Consider the following 26,904-nt stretch of genomic DNA (forward strand, 5'->3'; position numbering starts at 1 on the left):
AAACCCTTCCCAGCAGGAATCCCTGCTGCTCTCCTTGCCGCTGATGGCTTCAGGTAGGTTTAATCCCAAAGGCACTTTGGGGATTTTAGCTCTTCACATCTTGCAGGCCGGCACTCAGAGATAAATCCCTGTAATTTGCAGATTTGTGTGGTTACCCCGAGCCTGGATGGACACGGTTTGGACACCCCTGGGCTGGTCCTGCTGTCAGTTTTTATGGCAGCCTTTGGACAGAGGCAGCAGCGATTTTGGGGGGCTGCAGATGCCTGGGAGCGAGTGTGCAGCTCCTGCTCCCTCCCAAATCATAATTCCCGGGGTTGTGGAGGTGTTTGGTGACTCCCTGAGCAGCTCTGCCCTAGGGAAGCACTCAGGGACACACAGCCAGGCAGCTGCCACCTCTCACCCTGTAATTTTGTGGGTGGGCTGCAGGACTTGGTGCTCAGATATTCCTGCACCCCTTTCATGCTGGAGCAGGTTCTGCTAAGGAGCCCAGGAGGGGAAGCTGCTGATTTCTTACAGCTCCATAAACCTGATGTTGCCACCAAGTTGCTGTGATGCTGCTTTGAAGGGATTTTCTGCCTTTCTGTGGTTGCAGAATTTCTGTGGTTTCCGTGTTGCTGCGCTAAGAAATCAAGAACCAAATAATTGAATCTCCCTCCCCCTTTCCTATAAAATCAAGTAATCGAATCAAAGAGCACATGATTTGAAGAGACAGAGAAAGGAGTTCATTTTGGGCTCCCTTTATTGGCCTCTTAAATTCTGAGCTTTGCAGCCTGCTGGGAGTGTTTTATGGATCCCTTTTCACAGCTGTGAGTGGGATGGACTCAGCTGCCCCTTATCCTGGGACCCGGGAGGCAGCAGGAGCTTGGGGGAGCTGGGGAAGGACAACTTTAGCCTGGGTGACCCCAGTGCTGAGGCTGGGGATGGATGAGAGTACAATGGAAGTCCACCTTCCACACCGAGGTGTGTGAGGAACACCTCGAGGAGGGAAAATTTTGCTTTTTTTTCTGCACCTGAGTGGCTTGGGATCGACCCTGCCAGCAGGAAATGCCCCCTGGGATGGAGGGGCCAATGGCCCCTGACTGGTCAGGGTGCAGCTTGATCGGGATGCAAATGGGATGTAAATTCATGTAAACATATGTCCCCGTGCAGGTAGCAGCTTGTGCCCAAATTATGCAAACGGGATCCAAATGGGAGCCAGAGGGAGAGGTGGCACTCCTCAAAACACAAACTTTAAAATGAAATTATCACCGTTGAGGGGGGCACCTCCCAGGTCATTGGAGGAGTCACTCTGCCCCAGTGCTGAGGCTGGGGATGGATAGGGGGCATAACGAGGTCCAACCTGTGTGAGGAACACCTCGAGGAGGGAAAATCTTGCTGTTTTTCCTGCACCTGAGTGGTTTGGGACCGTCCCTGCCGGCAGGAAATGCCCCCTGGGTGGAGGTGCCAATGGCCCCTGACTGGTCAGCCAGGGAAGCTGCTGAGGATGCAGCTTGATTGGGATGCAAATGGGATGTAAATTCATGTAAACACATGTCCCCGCGCAGGTAAGCAGCTCGTGCCCAAATTATGCAAATGTGCTAATCCAATAACGCTAATGTCATCATTATCCAGCAGCACGGGGCTCATTAATATGGTTCCCTGGCTCTTACACCCATCACTGTCAGCAGCCTTGTGCTGAGCTTCCCAGCATCCCTGGCACCTGGAGCCACTCTCGGGGAGGGCAGAGGACACCCAGGGCACGGTGGCGCCAGGAGGGACCCTTCACCTGCCTGGGAGGTGCCACATGTCCTGCCCAAGGTGCCACGCTCTCCTTGAGGCCCTTCCTCTCAGGAGGAGACCTGGAGCAGCTTTCCCAGCTCCTGCAGAGCAGCCGGGGCAGCATTTCTCGCTATCCGTGCTGAGATCAGATGAACAGGGCTAGCAGGGCCATCTAGTGACTCCTCTGGCTGCTAAATGACCTGGGAGGTGCCCCCCTCGATGATGGTGTTAAATTCTGTGTTTTGGGGAATGCCACCTCTCCCTCTGGCTGCTGTTTTTCCATCTGGTGGGTTTTCTTTGCTCCAAAGTTTTGTTTTCCCAGGATCACCACAGAGCTGGAAAATGCTTGGGCTTCCCTGTAGTGGAGAGGAGCTTTGTCCTGAGTGGGGTGATATAAGGTCAGGCAGTGAATAGCCCCTGGGTCTGGGAGCATCCTGCAGGCTGGCCTGGCTGCTCAGCCCTGCCAGGAATGCTGCTCTCCAGGCAGGAATTTGCTTGTCTGGGCTGTGGCCTCAATTCCTTCCCTGCTGACCCGCAGGTGCTGCTGTGAGTTTGCTTTTGTGGTGCCCGTGTGAGCAGCCCTGCCTGGTTCAGGGCTGAATCTGGGGTTGTTTGCTTCTCCAGCAGCCTGATCCCACTGTGAATCTGTGGGGTCTTTTCTCCTTCTTGCTTCTGTTCTTGCTCCTCTTCCTTCTTGTTCCTCTTCCTTCTTGTTCCTTTTCCTTCCTACTCCTCTTCCTTCTTGCTTTTCTTCCTGCTCCTCTCTCTTCCTGCTCCTCTCTCTTCCTGCTCCTCTTCCTGCTCCTCTTCTTGCTCTTCCATTTCTGTGGCTTTTTTTCATGTTGGCATGATGCTGGGATTCGTGGATGGGGCCAGGAAAACGCCCTGGCCCCCAGGATGGGTCATTCCCTCACAGCTCATGGCTCAGCCTCATGATCCAGGGATGGACAGGGCATCTGCCAGCCCTGGGAGGAGCAGCAGGCAGGACAGAGCTGCCCCAGAGCTGTGCCAGGTACAGGGATTGCACAGGGGGGTTTGGGTGGATTGCTTTTGACAGGATGTCATTAGCCTGACGCGCATGTGGGAGAGGAGCAGCTCTAAAGCTCTCTTAATGCAGCCAAATTGCTCTTTAATACTGCAAACCCAAGATGTTATTTTGTGAATCTCTGGGGCTCACTCTGCTGCTGGTTATTGGTGGCATTTTTCCCTCTGCTTGCGTCCAGCTCTGAATTCCTGGAGCGCGGGCTGGGAGCAGTTTCCCCTCAGTGCCTCTGTGGAGCTCTGCTGCTTTCTGCCCTCACTTGGCTCCTCCTGTGCTCACTCTGGGAGCTGCTGTGACTCCTGAAATGCCTCTCCCCACCAAAATGTGAGCAGAAAGTCTATCCATTTCCATGGCAACGGGGCCAGGCCCCAACTGCTGATGGGAGCTCTGTTCCTGGACATTCATGGAGTGGGGAGGGCTGGGGGTGCGGAGGCAGCAGAGCCCAGCCCCAGCTCAGCTCTCCAGGCCAGCATTGGTGTCCCAGCCACCACAGCATCAGCTGCTGCTGCAAAATGAACACCAGGCTTTGCTCCTGGCTGCCTGGGAAGTCTTGAGGAGGGATGGGATGTTGTCATCCTCCCGCAGCTGGAAGACAGTCGGGAAGAGGTAAAAGCAGGGTGAAACTCCTGAGACAAGTCAGCTGGATAATCTCAGAGGACGTTGACTCCAGCTTGGGAAGGCGCTGAGAGCAGATAAAATTAGTCTAATAGGAGTTGATGCTGCACAGGAGTCTCCCCTCCCTTGATTGCAAGGGAGTGGGTCTGCATTTATCTCACAACAATCAGAGCCAGCCGTGTGAGAGGATGGCTCTGGTGGTGGCAAACCCCTGCCAAGGCTCTGGAGGTCAGAGGAACCCACAGATCAGGAGAAAAATCCGAGGGAAAAACTCCAAAAAGGTTCATCCCCAAGAAAATCCCCCTGAGGACTGAGCCCTTGGCAGTGCTGTGCCCTAAGATTGGGTGTCACCCCAGTCCTGGGCACTGCTGGGGTGGATTTTCCTGCAGCTCCTGCTGTGAGCAGACCCACCCTGGGTGGACTGATGCTGTGCTCCACAGAGTGGGATTGACAGCAGCTGTTTGTCCCCTCTGCTGGCTTGGCAGGTGCTGGGGTGTTGGCAGGGGGGTGTCAGGGTGCAGAGCAGAGCAGGTCCCCTCCCCAGCAGGAGGGCAGGCATTGCTCAGGACTCCAAAAAACCTCAGGGCATGGAAATTACAAAAGAAAACACCAACTATTTTGGGATTCCCATGGAAATGGCAACATATGCTGAACGTTAAACATCAGCCCCTACCAAAAGTAGAGCTATTCTGGGCCCATCCTGAGGATGCAGGGAGAGCTGATGCCTCCCTCCCTCCCTCCTCTTTTCCAGCTCCTTTCCAGGTCCTTCTGCAGGTAGCAAAATGCTGGCCAGGAAGATTCCATCCACCTTTGCCACTGGCTGGGTGTTTCATAAAGTCTCTGGGAACCTTAAGCAATGTTTTGAGGGGAGAGGGCTCTTCCCTGCTGGCATTTGGCCCTTGCCTGGCTGAATGCAAGGGTTTGTTTGTGTCTGTGTTGTGAAAAGGATGTGGGTTGTATTCCACCACAGTGATTTTGCTCACAGCTAGTAATTGCTGGTTAAATCTGGTCAAATAACGGTTGCTAGCAGGGCCTGTTGGAGCACAGATAACTTCAGATATTATCCAAGCAGAGGAGCAGTGGGGGCCAGGGTGCACTGAGATATCAGCACTGCTGGGGAGCCGTCATCAGCACAGCCTGCAATAAGCTCCTTAGGATTATTTTGGCCAAGTTTCCCAGTTATCACCATTATTATTATTGCTTTACCTAGCAAATGCAAAGGCTGTTTGACCAGGTAAGGAGTGCAATGGGCTCAGCCAAGCCTCCCCAGCAGTGGAGGGCAGGGGTCTTGGAGGGGAGGCAGCCAGGAGCTGTGCATCAGCCAGGAGACAGAGCCCCGAGCCAGCCAAGGAGCCAGGCACGTGTTGCTTTTCAATTAACCCCCTTCCCATGCACACAGCCATGCTGGAGCTAAGCTCAGTGGAAAAAAAAAAAATAAAAACCACGTTTCATACCTCCCAGCCAGGAGAGCTGAGGGCAGGGTCAGTGCTGAGCCAGCCCGGAGGGATGGAGGGGTCTCTTCCAGCAGTGCTGGCATCCCCTGGCAGTGTTGAACTCCCCAGCCCTGCCCCTGCAGCCAGATTGAGCTGGTGGTGTCTGCTGGCACCTTCTCCTGCCTGCAGCTGCGGGGACTTTCAGGCTTAAAAATGGTTGGGAAAAGCGAAATTCCAGTTAGGGCTGGTGCTGCCTGTGTCAGCTCCCTGGGGACACTGACAAACCCCCCTGTCCCACCTCTCCGAGGTCGAGGATGAGACCCAGGGGTGGTGAAGGCTTTAATTTGGCATCTTTGTGCTCTCTCCAGCAGAGCAGGGGGGCTCAGAGAGATTTTGAGCTGACAAAGAAATAAATAAAGAACCAGTGGGTGAACCCCTGGCAGGCAATGGGATGTGCCAGCCTGCTGCTGTGCTCTCCATTTGGAAATTAATTGATCAGGCTGGAACCAGCCCCTGCTCTCTCTGGATTTAAACCTGGAACAGCAGAGCTTGGTGCTCAGCATTTGTAAGAAAATTGGTTGAAGTGTGCCCTGAGGACAGGCTGTGGGTTTGGGTGTGTGTTTAATCTGTGTGCTGCAGTTTTGGGGGCTGCAGGAACATCCCTTCTGTTTGCCCATTTGCAGAGGAGGAATCTGGGCTGTGGCACAGGGAGGGTGAGTGCCACAGGCTTTTTCTGGGTGTACTTAAACCTGTGCTTGTGCCCCTGTTGCCCAAAGGGCAACATTTAAAGTAAAACCTTGGTGTTGTCAGAGCCTGGGCTGGAGTTTGAGTGTCAGTTCCTGCATCCCACAGCCCAAGCACAATGTCACAGGTGCTGGGCTCAGTGTCTTGGGAGAAAACATGGGTTTTGACAGAGAAAATTACTCTTCTCCTCATCCCACCCCTGCTTTGATGCTGGCTCTGTGATGGCCACCTCCCCCTTCCTACAGGGATGGCTTTGCCCTGGCAGAGTGGCTTTGCTTCCTGCCAGGAAAAAACTGTGGGTTCAAATTGGCATTTTAACATTAAAACTCTCCCTTTTCCTCCCGGGGGGCTGGTGGGGAAATCAAACTCCCCCTTTCAGGGCAGCAGAGGCCACGAGCGTGGGCAGAGCAGCTCTGGATGGCCCCAGCAGAGCCAGGGATCAAATCAAGTCACATTCCAGGGCATTAGACAGACGGTGGGAATTAAGAGCTTTACCTGGAAACTGGCTTTGTATCTGCAAGCCCTGCTTTTGTCTTCCAAAGCCCAACTTTCTATTTTTGTCCCTTTCACCTTCTGTGTTGTCGTGCGTGACACGTTTGGGGAGCCCTGGGTACATATGGGGCTGTGCAGGGCAGGAGGAAACACTCAGGCAGGATGGGAAGGCAGGAAAAGTGTGTGTTATCAAGACCAAGCTGCTTTGGGACTCATTAAAGGCTAAGAAAAGGCTCCAGCTGCTTTCTGTAGGCTTGGGATCGGGCAGGGACTGCAAAGGTCCCACCTGGGCTGTTTGCAGTGGGTCTTGGATTTGGTTTCTCTCTGTCTGCAGAGCTGGTGGTGGGGTCTCCATCAGGGGCCACACCCGCCCTGCTTCAGGGAGTTTGTCTGCTTCAATTCTGCCTTTTTTGTCCCCTTGTTGCTTTTCTGGGTGAGCTGAGCATGGGAGTGGATCCCCGGGTGAGCTGAGCATCTCCCAGCTGGTGCTGCTGGGCCCTGATCCCGGCTGTGGGCTGTGGGTGCAGGAGGAAGAGGAGCTCAGAGGTTCAGCTTAATTCCCAGAGCCTTGATTTTCTGTCCTATAAAACAATCTTTGCCTATTTGGGTCTTTGAGGAAGCATTTGAAATGATGACGCTTTTGTAATGGTAGTAACGGCATTAGGCTCTCACGTGTAACTTGATTTTATTTATTTATTTACTTGCCCTTTCTCAGAGGAAATTGCTGCTATTTTCTGGGCATCAGGCCCAATTTCTGCCTCGTTCTGTCTGAGTCCACACCACATCCTGCGTGCTGCACCCAAAGATGGAGCCTGTGTGGATGGACACACCCAAATCCAGAGGTACCTCCTTGTGCTTGCCGTCATCTTTCCACCCAGCATCAGCCCACCTGTGAGGTTTCCAGCCTCTGGATGGCATTTCCCTCTGAATTAGTGTCCTGGGAGCCCTTGGATGTGGGAAGGGGGTTAAACTGTCTGAGGCTGGATCTGCTGTTAGACCTGCAACAGGCAGGAGCCACCTCGGAGGGAAAACACAGCAGGGGCACAAAGGAGCAGTGAGCTGTCTCCTGCTCTCCCAGGTCATTAGATCATCCTCAGATGTGCCTCATGTCTGGGTACACAGCAGTGACAAGTTTGGATGCTTCAGGAGAGAAACATTCACTTGCCTGTGAGGAGTAAATGAGGTTGGTTTGCCTGGTGTCAGTGTGTTATGACTCAAAGACTTGCATTAACATTTACCAAAATCTGAATGAAAGCTGAACTCTGCTGTAGACAGACAGGTTGGGTGTCATTTTGTTGGGATTTGGGGGAAATCCTCTGAAGAACAGAGCTTTGTTTTTAATAATCACCCGCCTGCCAGGCTGCAGGAGACTGCAGCTCTGTGTGCATGGCTAAGGGATGTGCCAGGATGCCTGGTGGGCAGCTGGACATGGTGGTGGGTCACCAGAGCATGCCAAGCATCCCAGCCTCACACCAGACCCCCCCAGAGCTGAGCCAGCAGAGAGGCTCCTCCTCTGAAATATTTCAGACACATTTTCCTGGGCAGGGTGAGTAACTTGGGCAGGATTTTGCATCATTTTCTCCCAGTGTTTATCTTCTGGCACTCCTTGCTGAAAAGTCCACTTCCAGCAGCTTGTGAAGCCACAGATTTATTGATTTGGACACGGGGGGGAATGAGTAAAACCAGCAGTTTGAGATCAACTCCCTGAGCAAAGCTCAGCTCAGCATTTTCCAGGGAGCCTGTGGTGGAGCCTGTTCCTGTCCTGGCTGTGCTGGGGCCCTGGCCATGCCCAGGGAGGGGCAGGCGGGGTGCTGAGCATGGCCACAGTGGCACTGAGCCCTGTCCCAGCCCATCCCTGGCCCCTCTGTGGTGCTGTACCAGCTCCATGGCACAGCCACACACCAGATGGCAGGGGCTGTGCCACCCTGAGCAGGGCACATGTGTTCCTTCACTCCCTGGTGTGTTCCCAGCTCCAGAAGCTCATCCAGCCGGTGCTGAGCTCTGGAAGGGACATTGCTGTGGGCTGGGGCAGCAGGGATCTGAATCAGGGCTGTCCCTGCCCCTGGGGGCTGCAGGGAGTGGGCAGTGGTGCCATCCATGCCCCTGGCTGGGGATGTGGCACAGCATCTCCCTGGCACTGCCTGCGGGGCTGTCCCTGTCCCTGGGGTCTGGGGGCTGCCCCTGTCCCTGGGGGCTCTCAGGATCCTTAGGGGCTGTTCCTGTCCCTGGGGGCTGCAGGGAGTGGGGCAGTGATGCCATCCATGCCCCTAGCTGGGGATTTGGCACAGCATCTCCCTGGCACTGCCTGCAGGGCTGTCCCTGTCCCTGGGGGTCTGTCCCTGTCCCTGGGGGTCTGTCCCTGTCCCTGGGGGCTGTCCCTGTCCCTCTCCACACCACACCGGGATGTGACACACCGGGATGCTGGCTCCTGACCCTGCCCGGTGACCTCAGGAGGGGTCTGGCAGCACCAGCCCCGCTTTGCCGGGAGATGAATCAAAGCCCACCTCCCTTCACCCCATCACCCCAACTCCTGCCGGCCGGGACAGGGGCAGGGGCTGGGGCTGGGGCAGGGCGGGCTGCCCAAGCTGCTGGCCGTGTGCCCGGGGCGGCAGGCCGGCCACAGCCCTCATTCCTCCGCTGCTGGGCACCGCTTTGTTGCTAGCTGGTGACATCACCCGAGAGCCCACCCCCTGCCTCTTATCCGTCTCTCTGTCTCGCTCATTTATTCCCAGGCAGCGCTGGCAGGATCAGGGGCCGTGCGAGCGCCGGGGCTGGCGGCGGCAGCAGCAGAAGCAGCAGCAGCATGCGTGCGGCCACCGAGGCTCAGGGCGCCACGACCACCTAAGGAACCCTTCTCCTCCTCCTCCTCCTCATCTACCCCCGGCTGAAACTTCCCTCTCCCGCACGGTCCGGGCTTCTCCGGGGTTGGGGGCAGCTCGGCAGCCACAGCCGCATGCATGACACTCCGCAAAGGAGAGAAAATGACCATAAGTATCCAGGAGCACATGGCCATTGACGTCTGCCCCGGACCCATCAAACCCATCAAGCAGATCTCCGATTACTTCCCCCGCTTCCCCCGCGGGCTCCCCGCCGCCGTCGGCCGCAGCAGCAGCACCGGCAGCGCCCCTCGCCCCGCGCCCAGCCAAAGCTCGGGCAGCCCCGCCGAGCATCCCCGCGACGATGAGGAGGATGTGGACCAGCTCTTCGGAGCGCACGGAACGGCGCCCGCCGAGCAGCCGGCCAAGAGCCAAGCGCCCGAGGAGCTGGTGGACCCCGAGGGCTACGAGTCCGACGATTGCAGTGAGTTGCTAAGTTTCCGTGGGAGTTCGCCCTGGTGCTGAGGGTGCGGATGGGTGTTTAGGGCTGGTCGTCCATCCTGGGGAAGCTGGGATCGCAGTGCAGCCGTGAGGAGCCCCCAGGTGTGGCCGGGGAGGCTCTGAGGGGGCCCTGGGAGTGTCCGTGCCGCAGCCAGGCTGGATGCTGAACCCAAAGTAGGGAAGTCTCCCAAGAGCCACCAGTTGCTGTCGTGGTTGGTGCACTTCTCTGCCTCCGTCCCTGCTCGGCTCCGTGCCTCCAGCCCTCCGGATGGGCTCAGAGCCCTTTTAATCCGGCTGGGCGGTGCAGGCTGCTCCAGTCACCCTGCTGCTGAGCTGGCCACGGGCTCCAGCATCGCCCGGCTCCACAGCGGGGAGATCTGTCGGGAATGAGAGCTCTGCCCTCTCCCTCGGCAAACTCTGGCGTCTCATCCCTCCATTCCTCACAGAACCTCCTGCAGGAGGAGACCGGGGGGCCTTTGGAGCAGAAGGCTTTGGCCGTGGTGGATGCAGGTGTTTGCAGCAAGGGTTAACCCCTCCCCACCCAAAACGTCCTTCCCAGCCGGCGCCTGGAGCTGCACGGCAGCGCTGCCCGGCCCTGGGCCCCCGAGATCACCCGATTTCCCTCGGAGTGACAGAAACGCCGAGGGCTCCATCCAGCCCAGCCTTGGGGGGACAGATCCTGCGAGGGCATCCAAAGTTTGGAGCCGGGAGATGCCGGGGAGAAGGGAGCGGGTGCTGCTGAGCGCTGCTGCGCGCTCCTCCTGGGGGAAGGGGAGGCTGAGCCGCGCAGGGCCCAGCGCCCTGGTGGCTTTCCCTTGGCACAATGTCACAGCCGGGGGCTTTCCCTTGGCCCAATGTCACAGCCCTGCCTCGGCATCGCTGCCGGCCGCTGGGCTGCTGCCATTTATTCCATTTATACCCCCGAGTGTGACCCCGAAGGGCCGCACTGCCCCAGGGTGGCACGGCTGCCCCCGTGTCCCCCTCTGTGAGGCTGGTGCTGGGTGCCAGCCCCGAACTGGCACACGCTCTCTGTCCCCATGCTGGTGTCGGGGTCACGGCTCCGCGGAGAGGCGACAGCTCTGGCACTGCCAGGCAGAACATCTCTGCTAAGCCGCGTTTGTCCCAGCCGGGCACTTAACGGGGACTTTAACCGGCTTTGGGTCATTAGCTGCTCTAATTATCCCATCGTCTTTGCCCAGCGTGGCGGTGGAAACGGGAGAAGCCGGGCTGCAGGGCCAGGGGGGAGCGTGGCACTGGGGGCCCAGAGTGCAGCGTTTGCTTCGGGTGCCTCGTAGGGAAATTGCCCAGGGCTCTGCATTCTGCATTTATCCCTCAGCAGTGCTGGGTTCTGGATCCTGGATGCTGGATTTTGAGTGCCAGGTGCTGGATGCTGGATTTTGAGTGCTGCAGGCTGGATCCTGGGTGCTGGATGCTGGATCCTGGATGCTGGGTGCTGGATTTTCAGTGCTGGTTGCTGGATGCTGGGTGCTGGATTTTGAATGCTGGATCCGGGGTGCTGGGATCTGGATCCCGGGAGCTGGAAGCAGCCTGGCTCCGTGCCGGGGCCGGCGGGTGTTTCTCTCACCCAGGCTGGCGTTAGGAAGTGTTTCCTGCAGCGTAACAGGTGTCAGGCAAAACTGCTGAGGCTGTTTTGCCAGAGGTGTGGTGGGGTTTTGGCTGGCAAAGGCACAGCGGTGCCAGGAGCAGAGCAGGGAGGTGGCAGCGCTGGTGTCACATCTCCGGGGACAGCACGGGGTGGCCCAGACACCCTGAGGACATTGGCTGGCACGAATGTGCAGGATGGGACTGTCACTCCCCCGTGTTTAGCAGCCAAGTTGTAAATCCAGGCAAGAGCTGCCTGTAGCCATTCCCCAAGCTGGGAGCAGGGAGGGGATCCTGCAGCCTGATTGGAGCCATCAGCCACGCTGGGGAGTGTGTGGAGCTCCCCCACATTTCTGGAGGGTGATTCAGGGCTGCTGCATTAGTCACCTGCACTAAATTTCCCCTGGAGAACCTGTCTGTGCCTGCACTGGGGTGTCGGTGGTGTCAGTGCCCTCGGGGGGCACACGCGGTGCAGGGGGGCTCTGGGGATGGAGGTGTCAGAGCTGGGTGCAGCACCCATAAATCGAGGTTTGGCCAGGCACATCTTGCCTCACTCCTCAGAGATGCTCTCAGCCCCGGAGAGGTGCAGGGGGAGGGATTTTGGTGGCAGGATCCATCAGGAGGAGGAGGAGGAGGAGGATTGAATGGCTCCCTCCTGTTTGTCCCACCTGCCTGTGGGTTTCCCTCCCCCGGTGCCAGGGTGGGAGGAGGAGATCTGCCCCTGCCTGGAGAAATGCAGCAATTGTCTGGGTTTCCCCAAGCTCCTTCCTGCCTGGAGTTACTGCTCCAGCCTGGGTATTCTGGGGTTTTTCCAGCCGGACCTGAGCTGCCATCCCAGCCTGAATTCCAGAGCCCCAGCAGGGCAGGGTGGGTCCTGCCTGGGTGGGTCCTGCCTGGGTGGGTCCTGCAGCTCCCCTGGGCTGGCTGGCTGCACCCTGTTCTTAAATCCTTTGCTGAGTTTTGCTTCAAACCCCACCAGCAAACCCTGTGGAGCCTGTGGGAGCTGCAGTGCCTGCTGCCATCCCAGCAGGGTGGCCTGACCCAGGTGTGGCACCTGCAGGGAGCGGGGATGTGGCAGGGGGGTGTGAGTGCCTGCATTGGAAAACTGGGAACCCTCAGGCTGAGGGGAGCAGGTGGGATCCTCCCAGAGATGGGCAGGGACCTGGCTGAGGTGGGAGGACAGCTGGGGACAGCCATGGGAGGATCGGGTTTGTGGGTCTGGACACCTCTCCAGCAGCCTGTTGAATGCAGCGAGTGGCAGGGAGCAGGCAGGGAACCAACACAGCAGAAAATGAGCGGAGGCATCTGGGCTGGCTCTGGGATCACTGGGAATTTCATGGAGCCAGCTCTCCCCTGCCAGCAGTGCTGCTGTGAGGGTTTGCAGGGCTGTGGTGGGCACCCCTGGGAGACCCTGGCACAGGGACTCGGCACTGCCCTGGCGAAGCAGGACTGTTCCTGCAGTGGGTTTGTCCCCAGCAGAGCTGCTGAGGAGGTGGAAGGAATGAGGCAGGAGAAGAGGGAAATGTGCATTTGCTGCAGAAGGATGCTTTGGTGCTGTTGGACCAGCATTTGCTGTGAGCTGAGAGGACCAGGCAGGAGGCTGGGCGGGGGAATTGGCTCCTGCTGCCTTTAGACACCTGGCTGTCACCTCATTTCTGGCTCCCCTCTGACAGCAGCAGCTCCCTGGGGTCCTCAGACACCAGGGATGCTTCCCACCCAGCTGGGCAGCAGGGAAACTTGGTTTGCAGGGAGAATAAGCAAATGCCAGCTAGATGGCAATGTGCCACCTGTGAGGAGCTGCTCTCGCCTCCCATCTCCACTGATTCCACCCAAATGCTGCTGCCCCTCCACTGCCTGCACCTTCCCCCCCACAGCACCAGCAGGAATTTGTACCTGAGGGATTTTTAAAGAAACCCCAGAATGAGCAGAGGGCCTGAGAGGGGGCACTGCCAGGGCTTCTCGCAGGGGATAGAGAGCCCTGCAGGGAGCAGCCATCCTCCTCTAACAGGCAATCAAGTTTCCAGCCCTTGGAGAAATGCCTCATTCCCTGAGCTGCTGTTTGCCTTTGGGCAGAGGCTGTGGTCACACTGGAATTCCTTCCCTCCCCCAAATGTGTTTGGCTCTGGGTTTCCAGGTGAGGAGAGAGCCGGGGAGCCACGGGCTGCAGCGGGAGCCGCTATCCCTGCAAATGCTGCCCCATCCTGCTCCTGTGTGCACAAACCCATCCCATTCCACCTCTTGCCCGGTTTTATTCATGGAAGAGCATCCTCCTGAGCTCTGGAGCTGCAGCAGCAGCAGCATGGAAAGCACTTCTCCAAAGTGCAGCTGAGAGGCCAGTCCTGGTGCGCGGCGGCTCGTGACGCCTGCAGCGCCACACGAGTTATTTAGGAAGACTCTTATTTTGAGCAAAGAAGATAATTAGGCAGGCAAAGCCATCATGGAGATATTAATTACTGGCTGCTTGAAGATGTAAAGGAGGAGGAAGGTCTGAAGGGGTGCAGGGTTTGCAAGTCACCTGGCAGTGCTTTTGGCCAGACAGGGGGAGGCAGAGGAGACGGCGAGGAACGAGCAGGGTATTTACTTCTGGAACACAGCTCCTTAGCATATGCTGCAACTGCTATTTATAAGCTTTGAATCGTCTTTTCAATCCAGATAAGGCCAAAAGAAGTATTTTTCTCACTCAGGAAACTAAACAAACCGCCAGAGATTTCAGCAGAGCACGGCTTTGCCAAGCAGAGCACAGCCCGAGCGCTGGGGAAATGTGAGCAGGTACTGGGCAGTGTCACTGAGGTGTCCCAGGGGTGACTCTGGATCAGCTCCTCTCTGCTTTCCTGTGGCATAGATGGATATTTGGGATCTCTCACACCTTCCTGCTGACCATCCCAGCAGTGATATCCAGGTGCAGGCTGCACATCCTGGTCCTCCGAGGAGCCTTCCTCTTCCCAGGGATTGCCCACGGGCAGGGACACCCCAAAGTGCTGGAGTTGAACACCAGGAGAGGAAAGCACACCAGGGTGAGCAGGGTCTGCCCGGGCATCCCTCCTCCAGCATCCAGGATAGCAGCAGCAGCATATGGGCTGTGGCCTCTGGCACCTCTGCTAATGAAGGAGCCACACAGCTGCTGGACAATGAGGTTCCCTCCTCCCACAGCCTGCCCAGCCCTTCACCTTTCCCAGTTCCAGCGGGCAGGAGGAGACACAGAGAGACACCCCCTGTTCCCAAGGGGTTCCCCGATCTCTCCTCTTTGTATTTAACACTGAAGGCAATTTTGGGGGGTTGTTAATTGCAATGCTGTACTTCATTAAAGGAGGAGAGCGGGAGAGATTTGAAGGCCATCTCTAAACTGAAATTGCTGAAAGTCTAATTGCTGCTGACATCAGGGACCATTTAGTGCTGTAAAACATAATTGCATCTCTGAACTGTTCTGAGCAGATAAGTGTTCCTCTGAACACTCCTCCTGGAGAAGACAGAAGAGCTGATGAGCATCCATCAACCAACCCCATGAAGAAGCAGCTCCCTGCTCCAGAGCTCACCAGGGGCTGGCTCCATGTCTCCAAAATGAAGAAATATTAATTGCTGCAAATTTTAAGTGAGAAACCCACGGCCAGGCAAGGAACACTGCGAGAGAGAAAAGTTGTGTTTGTTCCTTGCTCCTGATCCTCCCGCGTTCAGCTGAGGAGGGAAGGTCTCCTGCCTGTGTGCTGGATCTGGTCCCTGCTGGGGTTTTTTGTAGGATTGGGAATGTCCTGCCCTGCCAGCAGCACATCAGAATCACAGAATGATGAGGCTGGAAGAGACCTCTAAGATCATCGAGTCCAACCTGTGCCCTAACACCTCAGCTACACTACAGCACCAAGGGCCATGTCCAGGCTTTCTTTAAACACATCCAGAGATGGTGATTCTGCCCCTTCCCTGGGAAGAGCATTTAAAATTTTTCACCGAAAGAATAATTTCCTAATATCCAACCTGTACCTTCCCTGACGTAGCCCGCGACTGTGTCCTCTTGATTCCTGTGGTGCTGACGGGGATGTTCATGCCCCAATGTGCTGTGCTGCCCCTGGGACATGCCCCAAAACCTCCCAGAGATCTGCTTTCATGGCATAGCTGATGGTGATGCAGCTTTCAGTCGTGCCCCGTTCCAGCCGCCTCCACCACCCCGGATCCTGCAGTGGTGCCAAGGCTGGAGCTCCATGCCAGAGGTCAGTGCTGCCACCAGGGACACCTGGCTGTGCTCAGCTCCTCAGCTCAGCACCACTGGGACCCACCCCTGGCTGCACAGCAGCATCCTGAGTGGATCAGTGCCCGGGCTGGAATGCTGAGGGTGCTGGGGGAGCTCAGCCCCAGCTGCAGGGGTTGATGGTTCTGTTTTCCAGGAATAACCCCAAGGGTTTTCCAGGCTCATGGGGCCAGTCCTCAAGTCCCCACTGTGTGCCACTGGATGTGCTCAGGATGCCAGGGAGGCAGGAGCACACCCACCAAAATGTTCTTCAGCAGCTTGGCTCGGAAATGGCAGGAGATAATTTCTGTTCCTCCTGAGGACTCATTTACCAACATTTTATATGGGGCTGTAAGAGCACAGAATTACTTGCTGCCTTTCAGGACCTTTAAAATTATCTCCATTGCAAGGGAAAATTAAAGCAATGGAAGAATAGGGACCTATCTTTTATAGTGCATTAAAAAATACCCAGTCTGAAGGTTACTGAACCTGTGCTTTCTGTAAGGGAGAGCTAATCCAGACAATCCCCAGCAGTCTTTTTACTGCTCCACTCTGATCTCCCTGGCACAAAATCCGTGAGCAGATTATCTTGGGAGCAGCAATGCTGATAAGCAGAGGGACTTAAGGCTTTTTGGACTCCTTTTTAATTAGTTCTATAGTGGGGTTTTTGTGTGCACACCTCAACTTCTCCTGCTGTAGAGCTTTGCTGGGCTTTCTGAAGCAGTCACACCTGCCTTGGGAGGGTAAGGAGTGTGCTCCATCATCACTTCCAGGCTTTGCTGGAGCTTTTTCTGGGAGTATCAGTGGCTCTTCCACATCTTGGGATGTGAAATTCTTTTCTTTGGAGCATCCCAGGCTATGGAGAGGGCAGCTCTGCCACCAAGGACAGGGGCTGGGCAAGGGAGCAGAGCTCAGATTCATCACCACATTTTTTACCTCTCATCCCACAGGTATAAATAGAAGCTCCTTCAGCCAGGAAATGTCAGCAATAAACAATAAATTCCTGCTGAGCCCACGGACACATCTGCTGCTCCTGCTGCCCCCCAATCATCCCCCGGCCCCCTGAATTAATCAAAACACCCAAAGGTGGTTTTTTCTTTTCCCCCAAAGGGCAGTGGGAGAAGAGGCCACCTTCCCGTGGAAGTGGGATTTATTTTCCCTTTTAGAGGCTGTGTTAAAAGGCAGGCCCTGGCCAGAGCCTTCCCATCAATCTCTCCCAGCTCATGGGGAGGAAAGGGGGTCAGAACCTGCTAATGAGTTCAGTTTTCCTAATGGTTATTTTATCATTGGAGCAGAATAATTGTAATAATAATGATACATCCTGCCTGCTGTCTGGAGAGCGCCAAGCTGCCTTTGTAAAGCCTGACAAAGGCATTTATTTATATTTTTTATTTGCAGCCTCTGTGATTAGAGGGCAGTGTTCAGAATAGCCCAGTCGAGTTAAATAATCCTGGTAACAGTGCTTTGAGTCTAATTGCTGCCCTTTTCTTTTTTAGGTACTTGCTCCCCTAATTAAGATCACAATCGAGCTGCATCTCCAGTGGGAGGGGGAGAGCAATTAAAGAAGGGGGATTAGGTTGTTCTGCAGAGGTTTTTGGGCCCAATCCTGCCAGCTGGGGATGCAGGATTCCCACAGCCAGGGCTGGATGTGCTGCTGGGCTTTGCGGGAGTGGGAGCGGTGGGACAGGGCTGGTGGCTTGTGCTGAGCCCTGCAGGAGCACAGGGCTGGGGTGGGGCTCCTGGGGCTTCACAGGGTGCTCCTGAGGGCTGCAGGGGTGGCTCCTACCCCTGCTGGGGCTGCAGGTCTGCTGCCACCTCCTCAGCCCTGAGCTGGAGCTCCAGCCTTGGCCGTGCTGGGTCCATCCCTGGCTGTGCATTCCCAGGATGTACCAAAGGCTGTGGGGCTGTCACCCTGTCCTGAATGTGTCCCACGAGTCCTGGGCATCTGCTGGCTCCTGGCTCTGGTGGCAGCGCTCACCTCCAGCCCCACAGCAGCACCTTGGCTGCCAAACCCCTTTTCGGCAAACATTTCCCCCTCCCCTAATCAATCAGCCACATTTTTAGCAATTAGCACACATTGTGCTGATGTTTCTACATCCCTCTGCACAAGGCGGGAATTGAATTCCCTTCCTTGGGAATTGAGACTCACCATCCATAAAAACCATCTCTGCTTAGAAAAACCCCTCCAGGGCTGGAGCAGAGCCAGGGGTGCAGGGCTCCAGCTCCAGGAGGGATGGGAACTGCTGGATGTTGGCTCATGGACATGCAGGGCTCCAGCTCCAGGAGGGATGGAGCTGCTGGATGTTTGCTCATGGACATGCAGGGCTCCAGCTCCAGGAGGGATGGAACTGCTGGATGTTTGCTCATGGACATGCAGGGCTCCAGCTCCAGGAGGGATGGAGCTGCTGGATGTTTGCTCATGGACATGCAGGGCTCCAGCTCCAGGAGCGATGGGAGCTGCTGGATGTTTGCTCATGGACATGCAGGGCTCCAGCTCCAGGAGGGATGGGAGCTGCTGGATGTTGGCTCATGGACATGCAGGGCTCCAGCTCCAGGAGGGATGGGAGCTGCTGGATGTTTGCTCATGGACATGCAGGGCTCCAGCTCCAGGAGGGATGGGAGCTGCTGGATGTTTGCTCATGGACTGCCAGAGCTGGGGGGCAGGACCTGAGTCCCCACCTGCAGAACGAGCTCCTGCTGCTGTCTGAAGGTGATTTTAGGTTTTTTTAGCAGGGCTCCCCGCTGTCCTCGCCCCTGGGGCAGGCTGGGGCTTTGTCAGTATTTCCTGGCTGAACTCTTGTTTGCCTGCCAAGCTTTTTAATTTGTTTTATAAATTGCCAAATCCAGCAGGCTGAACCGCGGGCCCCCTTCTGTGATAAAAATAAAATAACAGCTTGAACTCGGAGGGCAGAGCAGTGGGGCTGGCAGGAAATGCTGATTAAAGGGCAGGTGGAAATGATGAGGCTCCGAAACCGGAGCTTTCATCTTCCGCTCTTGAGTGAAAAATGCAGATTTGGGAAGTTTTGCTGGCTGGGTTTGTGGAGCCTCCAGCTCCTCACGCTGCCATCCTTGAGCTGCCCATCACTGAGAGCACCCAGAGCTCTGCTGGTGCTCCCTCCCTGCAGGGTCTGCAGGGGGTTTAGCTGGGAATTGCTCTGGAAATGCTCATTTGAGCCAGAGCCAGAGATGGTGCACAGGGCACAGCAGGTTTGGCCTCACCCCTCATCTTCCCCTGGCAGGTAAAACCCCTCTGATTTGTGCCTTACCCAGACCAGGAGCTAATGTGCCATGAAATTGCTGCACAACCAGGGGGGGTGCATTATTCTGGCAGGACTCTCTCTGGGTGTTTACTCTGCTTTGAACTCAAGGTATTTTTTTGGGAGAAATTATTTTTTCTTTTGCCAGCAGGCAAACCTGTAGCTCCTTTGCCTTTGGGCTGGGAGATCACTGTGAAATTGCAGCAGGATGGTTTTGGTCCCCTGAATATCCTTAAACTCCGTGGGTGCCTTGCTGCTATCAATGCTGGGAGGGGAAAAAAAACCACCTCATTTCCTCCCATAAAGTTTGTCCAACTCTTCTCCAGTCAGCAAACCCTGCTTTGATATTAAGCAAAACTGTTCTGGTTTTTATTTTGGATGTTTTTTCACGTTCTGAACACGGCAGGAAGGTGCAGTTACCTTGGAAACAGCGGTGGGATGGTGCTTGGTGGCAGGGCAGCACTCAGGCAAAACTCTTTTGGGGAAGGTGGGCATGGAAAAGTGGGGTTTGCTGGGTCCAGAGCCACCCTGGAAGTTCCAGGCTGGTGGCAGGTAAAGCTGAGCCAGGGGAGAGGCTGCTCCATGCCCAGGCTTTGGTGTGCAAATCAGGCCTGGCAGCCTTGGAGAAGGTTAAGCCGTGTTTTTTGGGAAGCCTGTCTTTTTAAGGCTTTTCCTCTGCTTTGGATTAGTGAGATGTGCTCAGATCATCCCAAGGGAAATAATTTCTCAAATCAAAAGGGCTTTTGCTGCTGAGGCTCCTCTGGTTTTGTTCTGCTCCCCTGCCCCATCCCTGTGTCCCATCCCAGGAGATGCTGCCACTCCTGGATCCCGAGGATGCCATAAAGGAGCACTGAGCTGATTAAAAGCTGTTGGTGTTTTTCATTTTAACCAGGAAAGTATTTCCATCCTCACTGGGTTTAATTTACAGTTTGCAGCCAGATTGGAGCTGGGAAGGGATCCCACTGGTGGCTCATTTGTTTGAAGGTGTCACTATACAAATACACGCCCTGGGAATGCCAGCGGCGCTGGAGGGGAGGATGTGCCAACAGCAGCTCTCAGCTGTGTCCCAGCCACTCCCAAAACCTTCCCAGGGGACATCCTTCACCTCCTGGGGGACAGGAAGCTGCTGGCTGCAGTCAGGCTGCTGAGGGATGGGGATAAGCCAGGTGAGAGCCCACGGAAGCAAAGGCTGCAGTGCTGGCAGAGCTGCGCCCACTCATCCCTCACTCCTCTCCCAGGGCTGTGCCAACCTGGGAATGGCCACGTTTCATAACAGGGCTCCCAGCAGGATGCTTTGTGTTTTATAATGCCTGCAGCCTGTTCTTCAGCATCTCCACACGCTCCCTTAGTGCTCAGAGGGAGAGCAGCCCCGTGTTTGCAGGGTGCAGCAGGTTAATCACATCTCTCCTCCCTTGCAGCCGCGCTGGGGACGCTGGATTTCAGTTTGCTCTACGACCAGGAGAACAACGCTCTGCACTGCACCATCAACAAAGCCAAGGTAGGGCTCAGCCTGGCTGTGGGGACAGCAGGGACTGGCTGTGCCAAGGGAATCTGAACCATGGGGACCCAACCCATCCCTGTGCCAAGGGAATCTGACCCATGGGGAACTCACCCATGGCTGTGCCAAGGGAATCTGACCCATGGGGAACTCACCCATGGCTGTGCCAAGGGAATCTGACCCATGGGAACCTCACCCATCCCTGTGCCAAGGTCTTAGGAAAATTAATCCACAGACACTAGAGGTTTATGTCCAAAAAGGAGACAGAGGAGTCCTTTTTGGCTTTATTCAAATAAAGGGAGAGGCCATGGGGCATTCCCCTGTGATCTCTCCAATTTTTGGAGGATGCAGCCTCCTTTTTATCCCAATTTCCCTTCTCTCTTTCCCCATTGGCTGAGGTACTTGAGAGGTTCAGACTCCCCAAAACGCCTGATACCAAAGATTTCCCTCCAATGTATAACCCTCCCTTTTAATTTTTAATTCTTATGAAATTTAGGAGTTTTTCTTCCCCGTCGTTTCTTTCATCTTTCAATGTCCAACTTCGTTTATCAGCAAGCCTAAAGTTTATTTGTAAAAGCAAATCTCTTTTTCCATTCATCAATCAGTGCAATCCTTCCCATTGTTTCTTTTCTCTCCCAGTGCTGGTTTTATCTACCAGCAGACCCACGGCTTGTTTGGAAACACAAATCTGCCATTCCCCTCAAAGGGAACCCAAACCATGGCTGTGCCAAGGGAACCTCATCCATGGCTGTGCCAAGCATCCCTGGGTTCCGCCACCTTCCCCACCCCTCTGCCCTCTCCTTCCCCTCCACCCCTGCCTCTCAGGGCGTTCCCAGGCTCGGGAGCCGGCTGCTCATCCCCCGTGACGAGCTGGGATTGATGATTGATGCTTTTTCCAGCAGCCCATCCCGATGTTGTTATTTACTGTGACCGGCTGTCGGTTTATAAATGGCTCTTTTAAATGCTGCTAATCACGGCCCCAAAGTGCTGCCGCCTGCGTGATTGAGGCAATTAGGGGCTTTTTGCACATTTGGGAGCAGGAACGGGGAGCTGAGGTCCTGATTCAGCCTGTGGAAGATGCTGCTGGGTTCCCCTCTGCATCACCCAGTGACCACCAGAGAGGGCTCCTGATGGGCTGGGGGGAAACAACTCAATCCCTGTGGATCTTGGGAAGGGATGGGGGGTTTGGAAAAAGGCAGAAGAAGAGGCTGAGCCCCCCCAGAGGGCCAGACCACGCTGTTTGCCTCCATAGGATGCTCCTCTCCCCCCTCCATGGCTCGTTTCAGCCGTGCTCCATGGCTGGAACACGAGCAGCAAAGCTGGATTTTGGGGATGGGTGTGGAGGGACCAGCCCCGGCTCTCCTGGAGCTGCTCCTGGCAAGGGCAGCACCCTCAGGTGCCAGCAGGGCAGGGCTGAGGCAGACTCTGGGCTCTGCTTCCCTCCCCGTCTCCTGTGAATCCGCCGGGTCAGGCTTCCCTCGGCGCACACGGGAGCCGTGCCAGGGAGGAGATTTCTAATTGGGTTTGGAGTGGGTGGAAGGCAGCGAGGAAGGAGAGCTCTGGGCAGCAGCTGATAAATCTCACATCAGCAATGGCACAGGCAGGGCTGGCACAGGAGAGCCCTGGTCCCTGCTGTGCCCACGCGGGGGTGTGGGGGTACCCCAGCATCACCCCCTGCCCACGGGGAGGGCAGAGCCCCCCTGGCCACCCTGACATTCAAGCTCTGGAGTCCTGTTCATTTCCATTCTGCTCTCATTCTCCCATTTTTCTCTTTTATTTACATTGCCATCTGCTCGCTCTCATTTCATCTCTCGCCTGGGGAAAGCTGCCAAAACTTGACTACAGAAAGGTAAGGGCCAGGACCCCGCTGGCTCCGGGGCTGGGACAAGCAGAGCTGCAGAGGAGGAGGTGGGGGAAAAGCCCCAGCAGTGCTGGGCTGTGATTTACCCTTGGATTTGCCCTCCTGGGTACCTCTGTCACCCTCCAGGGAAATGCTGTGCCCAACTCCAGCAGCTCCTGGAGCTTTGCTTGCTGCCAGCAGCCATTCAAACCTATTCCAGCCACGTGAGACACGTTTTTCTTTCTCTCTGGTAACCTCAAACAACCTCCCCTCTCTCCCTTTATTTTACTTCTCTTTATCTTTTTTTTTTTTTTTTTTTTTTAATCTCCAGCACTTTTATATCTGCTGCTGTTCCTCACGAGTCCCATTATCACTCCTGGGGAGCTGCAGGTTCAATCCAACCTGTGGTGCTCCACCAGCCATTCCCTGCTCTGAGGGCCTCACTCCACGTGGGAATTCACCCTGCTGCTGTGCCTGGGAACATTGCTGAGGGGTTTTCCTGAGGGGTTTATGAGGGGTGTAAGTTCACAGCAGGATTTGGGAAGCTCTGGGTGTCACCCAGACAGGTGGTAGCAGGCAGGAGAAGGCAGGAACAGGCAAAAAACCAGACAGGAACAAGGAGGAACAGGCAGGAGCAGCCAGGAAAAGGCAGGAACAGGCAAAAAACAGACAGGAACAAGGAGGAACAGGTAAAAACAGACAGGAACAAGGAGGAGCAGGCAGGAGAAGCCAGAAAAAGGCAGGAACAGGCAAAAAACAGACAGAAACAAGGAGGAACAGGCAGGAGCAGCGAGGAAGAGGCAGGAGCAGGCAAAAGCAGATAGGAACAAGGAGGAGCAGCCAGGAAAAGCCAGGAAAAAGCAGGAACAGGCAGGAGCAGCCAGGAAAAGGCAGGAGCAGCCAGGAAAAGCCAGGAAAAAGCAGGAACAGGCAGGAGCAGCCAGGAAAAGGCAGGAGCAGCCAGGCTGGCAGCAGGCACCTGGCCCCGATGGCTCTCGGCGCTGGCAGCAGCCCCGCCTGTCACACTTCAGGCACGGCTGAACTCAGACACGTTGTAGCTCGGCTCGGATCAATAGGAGAATAAACCAGGGCGTTGTGGGAGCTCATTCCTGGACTGCAGGAGCAGCCAGGCTGGCAGGAGGGCTCTCCCTCTCCCCTGCACGAGCCCTGGGGTTGGGGTTGTGTGTATCTCTGCTGCCCTGCGTGGGACAGGGCTGGGGTGTGCTGCCGGGCATCACCCCCTCCTGGAAAATAGGATGGGAAAGGATTTGGTGAATGTGCAGGCACCTGCCATGCCATGGCTTTGCTGAGGATCTCACTTTGTGCTCAGTCCCACAGAGCCCAATTTGCTGTAGGGGATTTATAGGGGCCGGCAGCAGCACAGACACAGCAGGCTGTGCCATCCTACAGCTCCAGTGGTCCCCTGGTTTTGGGACAAAGGTGCCTGGGACGAGCCTCAGGGGGCTGCAGGGCAATGGTGAAGGAGCTCCTGGCCCCAGGCAGGCCATGCCAGGCAGCTGCTGCCCTTTGGAGCATCCTTGGCCTGCTCTCCCTGCACCTCTGGCCAGAAAACACCCAGGAGCTTCCACCCCACTGAGCATTTGGCTGCTCCCTCCCTCCCTTCCACCCGAGGTGAGTGCTGAAGGTCTGCACTGAGCATTACTTATGTATTGACTCATAAATATTTATCACTGCAGGGAAATTCCTCCAGCTGTCGGGCTCCTCTGGGCTGGCAGGGTGGAAATGCAGTTTGCCCCCTTTTTTCCAGAATGGGATGCCTCAGCCTGGGAATTATCCAGGCTGGTTTTTGGGCAGGCAGCTGGCTGTGGGGTGAAGGATGGGATGAATCCATCTCCTGTGATTTCTGGACGCCTCTAGCGTGGCGTTAATCGGCAGCCCCGATTAGCCCAAGCTGTAATTAAACCCTATTGATTAGCTAAATGTCACTGGCACGAGGAGCAGCTGGCAGAGCCTGGCATGCAGGGAGCTGGAGGTCTCTGTAGGATTGCAGCAGAGATTTTTGGGGTTGGGTAGAGGAGGAGAAAAGGAGAAACTTAATCTCAGCTCCACAAATCAGCGCAGCAGCAGCAGCAGGAAGGGCTGGAGCCAAGGATTTGCCCCAGATGGATCTGGGGGAGGCTCTTGTGCCTTGTCCCTCTCTGTCTTGTCCCTCTCTGCCTCTCATCCCTCTTGGAGAAGCTCCAGGCTGGTGGTCCCTGCACCCAGGGGAAGCAGAGGGGTTCCTCCCTGTGGGAGGGATCCTTGCAAAGCAGAGCCCTGTTAAATTCAGCTGTTTGTGCCAAACACGTATCAAGTGACACGGGAGGGAGGTAGACGTGACATTAGGAGCCATTTTCCAGGCTCCTGTCACTCCATCTTCCATAGCACATCTATTAAAAAAGCCTTTAATAGCCTCCTCAGAAGGTAATTTAATTGAGCTGAATTGATGGGTGAATTACAGAGCTGCCTGTCATTCTCCATCCATTTTCCTGGGAATCTGCCTGCTCGGTGCTGATCTCATTTGCTGTGCAGGTTGGGCACCTCTGGCCAGGGAGGCTGGGGAGAGCACAACTGGGCTGTGCAGAGTCTGGGGACAGCCCAGCCCCTTCCTGCCCTGCCTGCCCCATCCTCATCATCTCCTGGACCAGAGACATCGCCCCCGAGGCTGCACTCAAAGCACATTCACCTCCACTCACTGCTGGTATTTTTATCCTTTTGGCTTTGCTGTAGAAGCAAAATCCTCTTTGCTGGGCACCATTTGGCCTCCCTTGCCCCAGGGCAGCAGGTTTGTCTCTGTGGCAGAGCCCTTGCTCCAAGTCAGAGACACTCCCAAGGTCAGGAGCATCCTGGACAAAACTGCAGCTCAGAGAGGGTCCCTGTGGGTCAGGCTGGGTGAGTTATTCCCTGCCTGTGAGGCATGGAAATGATTCCCCCAGCATTTCCCTGCTGGATTTGCCCAAATCCTGGATGGCTGCGTTCCTTCTGCGTGCAGAAGTCCATACAAATGCTTCCCTGCCACCGGATCCCTGGCAGCTGCACACACACACTCATTATCCAGGCACTCTGCTCCTCACAAAAAGGCTGTGAGGACTCTTCAGCATCCCCCTGGAGCCAGGATTGGATGGGTACCTCTGCAGAGAAGCCCTGCTCTGATCCAGGCACAGCCCTGCCTTCAGCCAGCCCAGCAATAATTCCTGCAGGGATCCCACAGCCAGGCTGGAAATAATCCAAGGACTTCCACCACGGAGCCATCCTCAATTCTACTTAGGACTGCTGAAAATTAGGCTCCGTTTTTCACCCTCCTGACTTGCCTCCCTGCCCTGTGGAGTTGTTTTTCCATGCGGTCTGTGCAGGTGTGGCTTTGAGCTGGGTTTGTGCATCACCCCTGGATCATTTTCAGGGGGTTTAGAAGAGGAACAGAGGCACAGCCTGTGCCCTCCCTGATAACAAACCTGATCCACATCATCCTTTAAGAACTGTGAGGGTCTTGTAGAAAACCCATCAGGAATGGCCACAGGGAGTGTGTCCTTGCGTTGGTGCTCCTGCAACCCCAAATTTACTCTGTGAACACCACAGCATCTGGCTGGCATCAGCCTCCCACTGGCCTGGAGCTGCTCTTCCTTAATAGCTGGGAGTAGGTAGGTGCTATCACACCCTCTGCAAGTGGCACCACAACAGCAGAGGTGTGTGTTTGCTCAGAAGCAATTGTTAAATGACAGAACCCTGTAATTTCAAAGCTGGGAAATCACTGCACTGATTCTCTTTCACCCCCAAGTGAATGGTGATGAGGGTGGCAGAGCTGGCTGCTGGCAGGGAGTGAGGGAGGGGTGGATGCTGCCATGTGCAGGTGAGGAGCTGCCCACAGCCCCTCCTGGAATGCACAGACTGGAATGCTGAGCCTGGATCCTGCAGAACCCACTCTCCCAATCCTGGCGAAGCCACAGCAGCTCCGTGGAGACCCCAGGATGGGCTCAGTGAGGCCCCCTTGCCTGCCCGAGGCACTCCCACTGCCCTCCTGATTCCTGCTCTTTGCTGTTGCCTCTGCAGGGCCTGAAGCCAATGGACCACAATGGTTTGGCTGATCCCTATGTCAAGTTGCACTTGCTCCCCGGAGCCAGTAAGGTGAGAAACCTTTTCACTTCTCCTTCCTTTCCTGGGGCTGCAGCTTCTCATTGGAAATCAGGCCTGGGAGAAGCTCCTGACCCAGGGGCTGCTGCACCCAGACCTTGAGTGTCTTGAGTGAAAGGTGCTCAGAGAGAGCAGGAGGAGAGAATTGGGGTTGAATCCGTCCTTAGAGGGATGGAAAATGCCCTGCTGGGAAACCACTGGCTGGCAGCCAGGTGCCAGCCCTGATTGCTCACCTTGGGAGCCCAGCATGGGAATGCTGCATTCCAGAGTGAAACAACCTCAGCCATAAACAAATCAGACCCTTTTAATTCCCTTTTTTTTTTTCCCCACCCTTATTGTTTTGCATTTAAAACCCCTCAGATCATAATAAAACAGAGTATAAATCATAAGGGAAATATTTCCATCTCCTTAGGTTCAGCACTTGCTGGAGAGAAGAGTAATTAAAGATATTGATGTGTGGTGAGAGCTGGGTGTAAGTGATGGGGATGTGGAATTTAAATGCTCGATGTGTGTGTTAGGAATATTAATTGCACTCTTATTCCACACTAAAGGAAAGACCTTTTTTTTTTTTGGGGGTGGGGGGGAGGGAGGTGTATTTACTTGTTACAGTTCAGTTGGATTAATTCCCAATGTTCAGGGTGGCAGAGGGAGTTTTTAACCACATCCTGAGTTTCCGCTGCGAGCAGAGCTGCGAGCGCTCTCATCAGCAATATTATCATCATTCCCATGTTTTGCAAATCCATTGATTAGCATTTCTGCTGGAGCTGGTGCAGGCAGGAGGGGAGGGAGCACAGGAGCTGCAGATCCACGAGCCATGGGGACCCTCTCCTTGCCCCATCTCTGTGCTCTGTTCCAAACGGCACCGCCCGGATCTGCCCTGGGAGAGGGGAGCAGCTCTCAGGGTTTGGGATTTGCCCTGGGCTGGTTGTTCCTGCAGCAGGACAGTCCCTGAGTCCCTCGGG

At 55.6% G+C, this 26,904-nt stretch overlaps 1 protein-coding gene across 1 annotated transcript in view; it reads left to right on the forward strand.

The window, feature by feature from the left end:
* The first annotated feature begins 8,820 nt into the window (after positions 1–8,820).
* Positions 8,821–26,904, forward strand: part of DOC2B (double C2 domain beta) — a 31,283-nt gene continuing 13,199 nt past the window's right edge. Inside the window, exons 1-3 of the mRNA XM_036395210.2 lie at positions 8,821–9,384; positions 19,895–19,974; positions 25,862–25,936. Of these exons, the coding sequence (XP_036251103.1) occupies positions 9,042–9,384; positions 19,895–19,974; positions 25,862–25,936 (498 nt within the window). The 5' untranslated portion in view covers positions 8,821–9,041. The remainder of the gene's footprint in view (positions 9,385–19,894; positions 19,975–25,861; positions 25,937–26,904) is intronic.

This window comes from Molothrus ater, chromosome 21, assembly GCF_012460135.2.
Source record: "Molothrus ater isolate BHLD 08-10-18 breed brown headed cowbird chromosome 21, BPBGC_Mater_1.1, whole genome shotgun sequence".
Classification (NCBI taxonomy): domain Eukaryota; kingdom Metazoa; phylum Chordata; class Aves; order Passeriformes; family Icteridae; genus Molothrus; species Molothrus ater.